The sequence below is a fragment of the Balaenoptera musculus genome, chromosome 2 (genome assembly GCF_009873245.2).
Source record: "Balaenoptera musculus isolate JJ_BM4_2016_0621 chromosome 2, mBalMus1.pri.v3, whole genome shotgun sequence".
NCBI lineage: Eukaryota > Metazoa > Chordata > Mammalia > Artiodactyla > Balaenopteridae > Balaenoptera > Balaenoptera musculus.
The window spans coordinates 70,421,603-70,434,705 of NC_045786.1; the positions used below are offsets into that span (position 1 = coordinate 70,421,603).

At 36.0% G+C, this 13,103-nt stretch overlaps 1 protein-coding gene across 3 annotated transcripts in view; it reads left to right on the top strand.

Moving 5' to 3' along the window:
* The window catches only part of HERC1 (HECT and RLD domain containing E3 ubiquitin protein ligase family member 1), a 215,380-nt gene that overhangs the window by 134,184 nt on the left and 68,093 nt on the right, over positions 1-13,103 (top strand). For 2 of the 3 annotated variants that reach the window (XM_036841279.1, XM_036841282.1), the window contains 4 exons: positions 1,338-1,858; positions 3,692-4,467; positions 6,275-6,473; positions 8,609-8,769. In XM_036841279.1, coding sequence (XP_036697174.1) covers positions 1,338-1,858; positions 3,692-4,467; positions 6,275-6,473; positions 8,609-8,769 — 1,657 coding nt within the window. The remainder of the gene's footprint in view (positions 1-1,337; positions 1,859-3,691; positions 4,468-6,274; positions 6,474-8,608; positions 8,770-13,103) is intronic. The other variant, XM_036841283.1, reaches the window with a different exon arrangement.

Genomic DNA, 13,103 nt, shown 5'->3' on the forward strand with positions numbered 1-13,103 from the left:
AGAGAGGGGAACTGCTTCTTGAACCAGGTAGTCAACAAAACTGAACTGGAAATGAAATAAAGAGGCAACCCAGTACCTGCTTTTATCCCTTTCCCTGATGATATTCTTGCAGCCCAGAATAGGTTCTGGTATGTTCTGGTTAGAATGATGGCCTGTTGCTCCCTAACATTTGTGAACCTTGAAGGAATTAATTTAACCATAGGCTTTGTATCAATCACTTTATTCTACCCAGAAGCCTTTTCTGACTTCAGAATCTGATAAAAAACAATACTAATAATAGTTAACATTTTTTGAACATTTACTGTGTGTCTGGCACTGTACTGATAAGCACTTTATGTGCATAGTCTAATTTAATCTTTAATATAATAAGAGATAGATACTGTTATTAGTGCCAGTTTTTTTTTTCAGATGAAAAAGCTGAGGTTAGTGAGATTAAATAATTTCCAAAAATTACACAGAGTTAAGATTTGAACCCAAGTCTTGCTCTTCTTTCAGCCTCTGTGTCTTATTTGAAATGCATGTCCAGATTGGGAATATACCAACTTTCTAGCCTTGTGATTTTATCTTTGTGCCCCTGGAACAATACAAGATGGTCCCAGGACTCATTATTATTCTGGTGTCTTGAGGACTAGAGTGGATAGATCCTCAAGACTTTTCTGGGGGGTGGGGGGTTGGTGCTAAATGGAGTCAGTCACATACACCTTGGTCTGTATCTATCTTTTGGGTGGCCACAACAGCACTCCTGCTCACAGACTGCACGCAGTTTAAATGACAGGGTAGCTTATTTCACAGGACCATACTGCTACTAACTTCAGTAGAACTGTAATATTTGTTCACTCCTTATTGGGGGCCAATAGTATAATACATATGTATCAGGAGACCAAATACTAGTTCCACATGGGATACATGTGCTAGAATTTATAGTTTTATAATTTACAGAATTACTAGTTTAGGAGAACTATTAATAATCACACATTTGGGGCTTCTCTGGTGGCGCAGTGGTTGAGAATCTGCCTGCCAATGCAGGGGACACGGGTTCGAGCCCTGGTCTGGGAAGATCCCACATGCCGCGGAGCGACTAGGCCCGTGAGCCACAATTGCTGAGCCTGCGTGTCTGGAGCCTGTGCTCCGCAACAAGAGAGGCTGCGATAGTGAGAGGCCCACGCACCGCGATGAAGAGTGGTCCCCACTTGCTGCAACTAGAGAAAGCCCTCGCACAGAAACGAAGACCCAACACAGCCATAAATAAATAAATAAATAGCGAATTAAAAAAAAAAAAAAAAAAAAAAAAAAAAAAAAAAATAATCACACATTTGCTACCCTCTTTTCTTTTATAGGTGAAAATTTGTGATATGCAGATGCGTGGCACACCACGAGACTTACTTCCAGGAGACCCCATTTGTAGTCCAGTAGCAGCAGTGCTGGCAGAGGCCACTATTCAGCTTATTCGTATCCTTCATCGAACAGACCGTTGGACTTACTGCATTAACAAAAAAATGATGGAAAGGCTGCACAAAATTAAGATATGTATTAAAGATTCAGGTCAGAAGCTAAAGAAAAGCCGCTCGGTTCAAAGCCGAGAGGAAAATGAAATGAGAGAGGAGAAGGAGAGCAAAGAGGAAGAGAAAGGTAAACACAATAGACATGGCCTTGCTGACCTGTCAGAGCCGCAGCTGAGGACCCTTTGCATAGAGGTATGGCCTGTGCTGGCAGTGATAGGAGGAGTTGATGCTGGTCTTAGAGTTGGAGGTCGGTGTGTTCACAAGCAAACTGGGCGCCATGCCACGCTGCTGGGAATGGTCAAGGAGGGCAGCACGTCTGCCAAAGTCCAATGGGATGAAGCAGAAATTACCATCAGGTATGATTTGTTGAGTTACACTTTTAGCAAATGAGTATTTATTGGTGAAATGGACCATTGCCTATGGACAGTGAGTAATTATGTATTTTAGGTGAGCTGCCAATTAACTTTTTAAAATAATTTGTTTCATACATCTGGGTACGAGTACTATGATTTCATAAAGGAATATTTCCCAAACTTGTGTTCCTTGGAATACTAGTGGCTTGTAAAATATATAGTTTTTGTGAAGAAATGGTGAGCTCACTAGTTTAGGTGTAACTGGGATCCTTCTTTCTATTTTTCGTTTGGCTTCCTCCTTTTTAATCATTTCCATTACACATTGGGACAGAAAAAAGCCAGTCAGCAGATCTGTCAGTTACATTTTATGTAGGAGAGCTTTGAATGTAGGATGGGAACATTTGAGTGACTAAAATTAGGTTTTGGATTATCTGTGATTTTTAAGTATTCTTGCCTTTTTTTTTTTTTAAGCATATATTTTTGTACCCTTAGTGTGCAACATGTTGGATGGATATGAAAATTACATTTATTTGGCACAAACTGTGTGCTTAAAAGCATTTAGATGTGTTTGCAATCAGATAAGATTTGTGTGAAATAGAAACTTTATATGTTTAAAAGGAAGTATGTCAAGTATCTCAGTCGATAAGGGGAACTCATCTGATGACTGTACAGAATTATATCATTTGAAAACATGGATTTATTGATGATACTATGTAACTGTTCATTATACTGCTTAAAGTGATTCCATTGTTAATATGACATGGGACAGTATCAAAAACAGTGGTTCTTCAGTATTTTTTGGAGGTGGTACTGTTTTAGAATCTAATGTTAGCTATGGACCCTCTCAGCTGAAAAATAACCATACGTGAGGTTTACACACAATTTCAGGATTTAATGGACTTCAAGCTAAGAAAGCAATGAAAATTTTACTTGTGAAAGTATCTGCCTTTTCTTTTATTCTTTGCCTTGTTTCGGAAAGGACTTATGATGCCTTACTAAGATGTATATGATATAGCAAAGTAATTAAATTAAATTAAAACCAACAAGAAAAATGACACAAAGGGAAAACAAGATTTGAAAGGTTAAGCTAGAACCAAGATTTCGGTTAATAGAACAAATGTATGCCACCAAACTTTGTATACTTGCTAAAGCTTTCTGTTCCAATTTGTTTAATTACAACATGTTTAAACTTATGGAAATTCTTGATGAATATCAGGAAATACGTGACCATATTTTTGCTTAAACTAAATTAGAAGCATTTATTGAAGACTACAAAGTAATTTTTTTGAATGAAACAAAGTCTTATCTGGAACAGGTTATAAATGGCCATTACCCATATAATAAACTAGATTTATTATGCAAACTTTCCAAATAGCTTACATCAGGGATCGGCATACTACACCTGGCCCAGCTCCTCTTTTTGTAAATAAAGTTACATAGCCACACACATTCATTCAGGTATATCAGTGGCTGCTCTCACACTATGATGGCAGGGTTGAAAGGTTGCAACAGAGACCATGTGGCCTCCAAGTCCTAAAATATTTACTGTTTGGCTCTTTACAGAAATTTTGCCAGTTCCTGGCTTATATTATATAATAATGAATATTCTTATTTGAAAGCACATGAACATCTCATTGCTTTTGCGTTTAACATCACATCTCCCCATTTTCTCATAATAGATTTCATTTTTCTGTTGTAATGAGTTCTCTAGTTTGTGCAAATTATTCTCTGTACTGTGTACATGATACATCTTATTTTGTCTACATTATTTTCTGTACCTTCCTCTTGTCTATCCCTCACTTGCTTCTTCCTGTGTCATTCTGATCTTTATTAAAGCTTCCCAACTTTTTGGTCGCCTAGTGATACTCCATTGTATAATCTGGAACCCTGTGAACCGCTTCCTTTTGACGTGGCACGATTTCGAGGCCTGACGGCTTCTGTGTTGCTGGACCTCACATATCTGACTGGCATTCACGAAGACATGGGCAAACAGAGCACCAAGCGACATGAAAAGAAACACCGACATGAGTCTGAGGAGAAAGGGGATGTTGAGCAGAAAATTGAGAGTGAATCTGCTTTAGATACACGAACAGGCTTAACATCTGATGATGTTAAAAGTCAGGGTACCACAAGCTCCAAATCAGAAAACGAAATAGCTTCATTTTCTTTAGATTCAACAGTGCCAGGTGTGGAATCCCAACATCAAATAACAGAAGGAAAAAGAAAAAATCACGAACACATATCCAAAAACCATGACATAGCCCAGTCAGAAATCAGAGCAGTCCAGCTGTCCTATCTCTACCTCGGTGCTATGAAATCACTTAGTGCTCTTCTTGGCTGTAGTAAATATGCTGAACTGTTGCTGATACCAAAAGTTCTGGCTGAAAATGGCCACAACTCAGACTGTGCGAGCTCTCCAGTTGTTCATGAAGACGTGGAGATGCGTGCAGCCCTTCAGTTCTTGATGCGCCACATGGTGAAACGAGCAGTCATGCGGTCACCCATAAAGAGAGCACTGGGATTAGCAGATCTGGAACGAGCTCAAGCCATGATCTATAAGTTAGTGGTCCATGGGCTTTTGGAAGACCAGTTTGGGGGCAAAATTAAGCAAGGTGAGTTATCTGATTTTTTAAATTTTTGCTCCGTGCTGTTGAAATTATTCATAATTGTCAGAAGTGATATATTCTATTAAAGACTTATAAGTTTTTGTTTTTTTTTTTTGGCCAAAGCAATTTTCATATTTCCTTTGTAAGGAAAACAGTTCCTTTCTGTTTCTTTATATTAATAATCATCTGTCTACAGGCATACCTCATTTTATTGCGCTTCGCAGATACTGCATTTTTTACAAATTGAAGGTTTGTGGCAACCCTGGGTTAGGCACGTCTTTCAGTGCCATTTTTCCAACAGCATTTGCTTGCTTTGTGTCTCTGTCACATTTTGGTAATTCTCACAGTATTTCAAACTTTTTCATCATTATTATGTTTCTTATGGTGATCTGTGATCAGTGATCTTTGATGTTGCTACTGTGACTTGCTGAAGGCTTAGATGATGGTTAGCATTCTTTAGCAATAAAGTATTTTTTAATTAAGATATGTACTTTTTTTTTTTTTTTTTTTAGACATAATGCTATGGCATACTTAACAGACTACAGTATAGTGTAAACATAACTTTTAGATGTACTGGGAAACCAAAAAGTCACTTTATTGCAATATTTGCTTTATTGCAGTGATCTGGAACCAAACCCGCAATATCTCCGAGGTGTGCCTGTACCTATAATTTTCTATTTTAAACCTATGCAAGTATTAGAACTTAATAATTATTACATTTCGTAAAACTGAAATTTAACTCATGCCACAGAAGGTACTCATGTATTTACTGATCTGATTCAATATATATATTATTCTGATAACTTCTCAGAGACGTTTTAAAGGACTTTTTAAAGTACTACTTTCATAGACTATATATTGTGTGTAAAAAACCTTGTTTTATCTTTTATCCTCACCTTTGGGGATAATACAAATTCTGAGATAAAAATGAGGTTCATTCAGTAAACGTTTACTGAGTGCTTACAGTGTGCCAGGTACTATTCTAGATTTTGGGGAGTCAGCGGTGAACAAAACAAAGTCACCTGCCTTCATGGTGCTTCCATTCTTTTTTTCTTCCTTCCCTTCCTCTTCCTCTTCCTCTTCTTTTACCTTTTCCCTTACTCCCCTTCTTCCTTTTTTAGCTTACATAGTAAGTAGGAAGAGAGAGGTGTGTGGTGCATATAAATAGGAGTGTTAAGATCATGATTATGAAAAGTACTTCATCATTTAGCAAGCCAAATAGAATTAGCTCTCTATTTGTAACAACTGCTGTCTTGATTATGTTTATTTGTAGGCTCCCTTGCCAGATAAGAAAAATTACAAATATTTGTAAGCCCTTAGACCTTTTAACTTTTTTTTAACTCTTGGGAGTAGTTTATTTTGTGAAGCACTGTCCTTTTCAGAACATGGAGTTTCTGTTTAGGTTTTTATTATTCTTGTATTTACATATCTTCATCTTTGCTTGTTTAAAGACTAAAGATAGGCATCAAAATCAAAGTGCTAAGGAAACACAGTTTTAATGATCTTTAGAGAACCTCTGGTTAAATCTTACAAACAAAAGTGAAACTTTGTTTTTAAGAGCACCTTCTCTAAAATAAGAAATGAGTAATTACAAGGGCTTGTCACATTATTGTCTGTAGAGTCTATAACAATGAGTACAATAGTGAATACAGGATGTATATATATAAGAACATTTTTTTCTGTAAATCTTTTGCAGAAATTGATACTTATGAAATATATTTAGAAGCTTTCCAAATTAAAAGTTTCCCATTCCCTTGTCACTTTTGAAAAAACAAATCCTTACTACTTTCTTAACCTTAATCTTGGTTTATAGAGATTGATCAACAAGCTGAAGAAAGTGACCAAGCCCAACAGGCACAGACGCCAGTTACCACTAGCCCATCAGCCTCGAGTACAACATCCTTTATGAGCAGCTCACTGGAGGACACCACAACTGCCACCACTCCAGTCACTGACACAGAAACGGTGCCTGCATCTGAGTCCCCAGGAGTGATGCCACTTAGTCTTCTCAGGTAGGGAAGTTGACCTTTAATGTCTGCCATATTGATGCCTGTGGTTCTAAACACACAATTGTTCTCTTGTGAAGAATGTGTCCAACTAAGTCAAGGCATTCTAGAGCTAGAGGGAACCCAAGAGATCATATAGTCAAACTCATTTTACTGAAGTTGGAAGTGTCCCTCAGAAGTTTAATAACTTGCCCAAAGTCTCACAACCAGTTAGTGGTGGTCCCAGATCTAATCAGCAGTACCACTGACAATCAGGTACTGTAGTACTCTATCTTCTTAAAATGATCTTTTTTTTTTTTTTTTTTTGGCTAAGCTTTTGAATATTTTTTTTCCTCCAAAGGTAAATACTTGTATTTTGAATATTAGAGCCTCAAGAAAGAGCTTACCTCCAGGAAAACGATTTTCTCTTCTTGGTGTTTTCCTTTTAAGCATAATTCTTTAACTATACTTTTATTCTTTCTATAAGGTCAAACAAGTCTACTTTTCAAATGAAAGAGCATGTCTTATGATCTTCTTCAGCCAACCCTATTTTAGTAGACTTATAAATTCCAAAGACTGTTTAAGTTTCTTTTTGCTTCAGTTTGCCAGATGTATACATAAAATAAAAACCTTTGAGTGAAAATCTTTAGGGAGAGACTTTTGTGAGCTCTCTTAATGAGGGCTTAAGTGAAATGAAGGGAAGCAGAATAGTTAGTCTCCCTTTTTCTTATTTCTTTCCCCCCTTCCCTTATTTGATAGGTCATTATTGTTTCCAGTGTGTAAACACATCTTAGAGAATAGGAGAGAGAGTGGCTATTATTGTAATGGGTCTAAAATTTTGGTGTGCACAAGAGCCACCTGGGAAGCTTTTTAAATCTCTGGGGCTGTATTCCCCAGCAAGTCGCATTCAGTAGGTCTGGTGTGGCACCTAGTTTGCATTTGAATTAAGTTTCTCCAGTGATTCTGATGCAGTGAGCTTCAGCTCACACATTAAGAATTATTGCTCTGGTCTTAGACAGAAGGAGCGCTAATCCTAGTAGCTACCAGTGGCTGGTCCCCACACATCTGACTCTTAGCTCTCTCACTTAAGTAACACAGTTCCAGGAAGTGCTTCTGTTCAAGAAAGGAGGAAGAGAAGAGCGATAGGATATTCTAATATGGTTTTTAATCCTTCTGGCAATTACAGAATTCAAGGCATCCACAGAGAATCAGTAGCACTGTGACTCTTTGTTGCCTTTCAAACTCCATAGGCATGGAATTCAGTGGTAAAATAATGCTCCCTTGCTCCCAGAGACATTCACCAGGCCTGTGACTCCTTCTTTCCTCTTAGTCTGCATTTTCCTGCTATTGGTTAGGACTGTAGTAGAGCTGCAGTTGTCTCTGCCTGGCTCAACATCATTTAATACAAGAAAAATCAGGGAACAACTGCCCCCTATGTGGATACCATCATATCACAGTTGCTTGACTGGGTTGGCAGTGCTTTTTTGATGCTTAAAAAGTTATTAGTTCTGTTGGACAAATATAAAGAGCAGTCACTCAGTGAGGATCTTCCTGGACTTATTTTTTAGCCAGTGTCTGCCTTTTCAGCATGAGAGGGGCTGCTTCTCCTGTACCTTTACTCCTCTACACAGCTGACATATCATTCATATGCTGTTTTTCATTTGTGTTGGGTGGCTGGGCACTTATCTTTTCTTTCCGTAACTTACCTATAGATTCTCACTTTGAATCCATGTGAATAATTTCATGGCTATAGCGAATGTATGTATCTGAAGTAACTATAAGTTATCTATCTTTTAGAAGCCTTCTTTATTCTCTAACTACTATATGCCTACCAAAATACCCCTGTCACCTTGGTATTATAGTAGAAGGAAAGCTGAATGAAGGCAGGGATTTTTTTAAAATCTATTTTGTTAATTGCTGTATTCCCCCCACCTGCTATGTTGCTTTCATTTTGCTGAACACATGAAAAGGTATTACTTTTATAGTAAAAGCATCCTAGGAGGTAACGATTTTTAAAACTGGAGTCTCTCTTCCCTCTCCCCAATCAAACTATAGCTAACTTGTATAGTTTTCCAGGTCTCATATTCTTCTGTAAGAAGATTGTGATGTATATATTATTTTCTAATTGGATTTCTATGCTAACCATTGTTGTTTTCTTAAAGGCAAATGTTCTCTAGTTACCCAACTACCACTGTACTTCCCACACGTCGTGCACAGACTCCTCCAATATCATCATTACCCACCTCTCCTTCTGATGAAGTAGGAAGGAGGCAAAGCTTAACTTCTCCTGATTCCCAGTCAGCAAGGCCAGCTAACCGCACAGGTGCGTGTGCTGTCATGCACTATGACACCCAGACGTTGACGTTCCATATGTGTGAGACTTTATTATGTGGGCATTGTGTTTTGTCTTCACTGAAGGTAAAACAGTGATTTTAATTAAGGGGGATCTGCCCCATCAAACTGAGCTGTCTTCTCTCTTTTGAAGCTGTAGATTGAATTATGGCTATTTAAGAGAGGAGTAATGTACTGTACATCAGTCATATTAGACCTTTCTTCTTTTCTAAAATAGGCATTTTTAATGCTGTGAATTTCCCTCTAAGCACTGATGTGGCTGCAATCCAGACATTTTGAAATGCTATATTTTCATTTTCATTCAGTTTAAAGTACTTTCTAGTTTACCATTGATATCTTCTTTGACATATGGGTTATTTGGAAGTATGTTATTTCGCTTCCTAATACTAGAGGATTTTCCAGGTATCTTTCTATTGTTGATTTCTAATTTAATTTCATTGTCATCAAAGAACATATCTTGTATAATTTGAATTATTTTATTTTATTTTTATTTATTTATTTTTTGGTGGTAGATATTTAACTTTATTGGAAACTGCCTATAGTTTCCCATAGTGGTTGTACCATTTTCTAATTGCTTCTTAGACTCTCAATCAGTCCTATTTTTTTGCATCACTTTCGTTTCCAGAAGTATCTGCTGCCACCCATTTCTGAACATTTTGAGATTCTGAGGAATAAGTTCTGTTGTTTTGACTTTTCCTCATTGCTATTGTAGGATTCAGTTTTCTCAGGACCACTGAGGCAATTTGTGTTTGCCCATTGGCTTTCTAACTTCTAAAATTTTATTGCAGTTTTCCTGTTCTCTCTGTCCTTATGGATTTCTGCATTTAAAATATTTCCTTTACTGCCATTTTATTGGGTTTTCAGGAATTAGTAGAACTAAATGCTTATGTTCAATTCACTATTTTAAGCTTATTCATTAAAAAAAAATGTTTATTGGAGTATAGTTGATTTACAATGTTGTGTTAGTTTCAGATGTACAGCAAAGCGAATCAGTTATACATATATATATATCCACTCTTTGTTAGATTCTTTTCCCATATAGGTCATTACAGAGTATTGAGTAGAGTTCCCTGTGCTATACAGTAGGTTCTTATTAGTTATCTGTTTTACATATAGTAGTGTTTATATGTCAATCCCAATCTCTCACTTTATCCCTTTTCCCCTTTTTCCCCCGGTAACCATAAGTTTGTTTTCTACATCTGTGACTCTATTTCTGAAACTTGTTTTATGGCCTAGAATATGGTCTGTTTTTATAACTATTCCATTTACACTTGGAAAAAATGTGTATGTGCTCCTGTTGAGTGGTATGTTCTAGAAATTGTTGGTTAGGTCAAGTTGATTGATAGTGTTGTCCAAGTCTTCTTTATCCTTACTTATTTTTCATTTACCTATTCTATCAATTACTGTGGGAGTGGTGTTGAAATCTCTGTAATTGTGGATTTGTCTATTTCCCCTTTCATTTATTAGTTTTTGTTTCATGTACTTTAAAGCTCTGTTTTTAGGTCCATAAACATTTAGGATTCTTATATCTTCTTAATGAATTGACCTCTTTATTGTTATGAAATGACTCTCTTTATCCGTGTTAATACTATTTGCCCTTAAATCTGCTTTATCTGGTATAAATATAGCCACTTCTGATTTTTTTATTTGTTTTATAATTGTATATCTTCTCCCATCATTTAACCTTTAACTTATTTGGGTCTTTGTATTTAAAGTGGATTTCTTAAAGGTAGCCTATAGTTGGGTCCAGCTTTTAAAATTCAGCCTTACATTCTCTACCTTTTAATTGGGATGTTTAGACCATTTACCTTTATTGTGATTATTGTTATAGCTGGGTTTAAATCTACCATCTTTTTTTTCATCTCATCAGTTCTTTGTTTCCTTTTTCCTCTTTTTCTATCTCCTTTGAATTAAGTGAGTATTTTTAAAATTCCATTTTATCTCCTTTGTTGGCTTATTAGCTATACTTGCTATTGTGTTTTTAGAGATTACTTTCAGGTTTATAGTATACATTCTTAATTATCACAGTCTACTTTCAAGTAATGTTATACCACTTCATGTATAATAAAAGAATCTAATAATAGTATGCTTTCATTTCCCCTTTCGCAGCCTTTGTACTTTTGTTATTATAAATTTAACTTCTATGAATCTTATAAAGCCCCATAATACATTATTATTTTTGCTGTATACAGTCAATTATCTTTTAAAGATATTTTAAAAAACTAAAGTATGTATTTTTTATTTACTCACATATTTTCTAGTTCTGAGATTCTTTATTCTTTTATGTATATCCATATTTGCATCTGGTATCATTTCCTTCTGCTTTAAAGACTTCCTTTAACATTTCTTGTAGTGATCTGCTAGTGATGAATTCTTTTGGCTCTTATATGTCCAAAAGAGTCTATTTCACCTTAATTTTTTGAACAAATATTTTCACTGGGAATAGAATTCTATATTGACAGTTGTTTTTTCTTTTTCTTCAGTACTTTAAGGTGTTGCTCTACTGTCTTCTGATTTGCATTGTTTCCAGTGATAAGTCTTCTGTCTTTCTAATGTTGATGTAATATGCCTTTCTCTCTGGCTGCTTTTAAGATTTTTCTTTTTATCACTGGGCTTAAGCAATTTGATTGTGATCTGCCCTGGTGTAGTTTTTTTCATGTTTCTTGTGCTTGGGGTTTATTGAGGTTTTTGGATCTGTGGGTTTAAAGTTGTCATTAAATTTGGAAATTTTTCATTCATTATTTTTTTCAGATTTTTTTCTGTTCCACTACTCCTCCATTTCAGTGTCTCCAGTTACATGTATATTAAGCCACTTGCAGTTATCCCACAGATCACGATCACTGACGCTCTGCTCTTTTTTTGTTTTTGTTTTAAATTCTTTTTCCTGTCTGTGTTTGATTTTGGATAATTTTTGTTGTGTCTTCTGGTCACTAATATTTTCTTCTGCAGTGTCTAATCTGCTCTTAATCCCATCCAGTGTATGTTTCCCTTCAGATATTGTAGTTTTCTAGAAGTTCTGTGTATGTCTTTATTTTTTTAATCTCCCATGTCTTTTTTAACATACTCAGTCTTTCCTCTACCTTACAGAATACATGGAATAACAGTTCTCATTATTAAAACAGTTATATTCTGTGAACACAGAATTAGTGAAAACTGAGCCATTGTTCCCTAGGGAAAATACAGGGCTAGGTTTCTGTGAGCTTCTGGTCACACTTTGTCAACTGATCAATATATAACCTTATTTTATGTGTGTTTCAATTTAAAGACACCATATTTAATATGTATTGTTGATTCATTAGCATTGAACTTATGGCCAGCAACACTATTATTAACTCATGCCTGCGTGAAGCTTAACACTTATATTTTCTCCATAAGGCAAATTTTAGCCTTCTTGGACTTAGGAACACTAGACAGCATTTCAACACTATACTTGGGGGCCATTTTAAACAATGAAATCACCAACAAAAAGTGCAAAAAATGCAAAAGAAGTAACACTAAATAGCATGAAAGGACACTTGTTATAGTCTGAGAGCTGAAACAAGAATACAGAGCATCACCTTGTTTGACCTCAGCTGGGAACAACTGCATCAGAAGACTGAATTTTTTGGTCACCCTGTGCGTGTGAATGACTGTGAAAGTGCCATGAGTATTGATTTTGGAGTTACAAATTAACTTAAAGGAGTAGATTAATTGACAGATAGGGAATCCACAAATAAGGAGAATCAAGTGTATTTATAGTATCTGTTTTAATGTCTCTGGTACTTAATTTATCAATTATTTCTAGATCTGTTTCTATTAATTAATTTTTCTCCTCATTTTGAATTGTGTTTTCTTGTTTCTTTGCATGTTTGGTAATTTTTTATTGGATACCAGACATTGTGAATTTTACCTAGTTGGGTGCTGGATATTTTGTATTTCGTTAATTGTATTATACTTAAACTTTGTTCTAGAATTCAGTTAAGTAACTTGAAAACAATTTGATTCTTTCAAGGCTTCCTTTTAAGCTTTGTTAGGTGGGACCAGAACAGCCTTTAGTTTGTTTAGTATTCAATCTAATACCTTATGCACTACAAAGTTTTTTCATTCTGGCTTGTTGTAACACAAGCTTCCCAACCCTATGTGAGCTCTAAGGATTGTTTTGCCTGCTGCTTCTTGGTGATTCTTTCCCTAGCTTTGGATAGTTGCTGTATTAGCATCAGCTGAGGACTTGAGGGGAAGAGGACCTTCTGCACATTTCTGGAGTTCTCTATCTGTGTAGCTCTCCTCTTTCCATACAGATCTCCCCTTTCTGGATTCTGCCCTGTG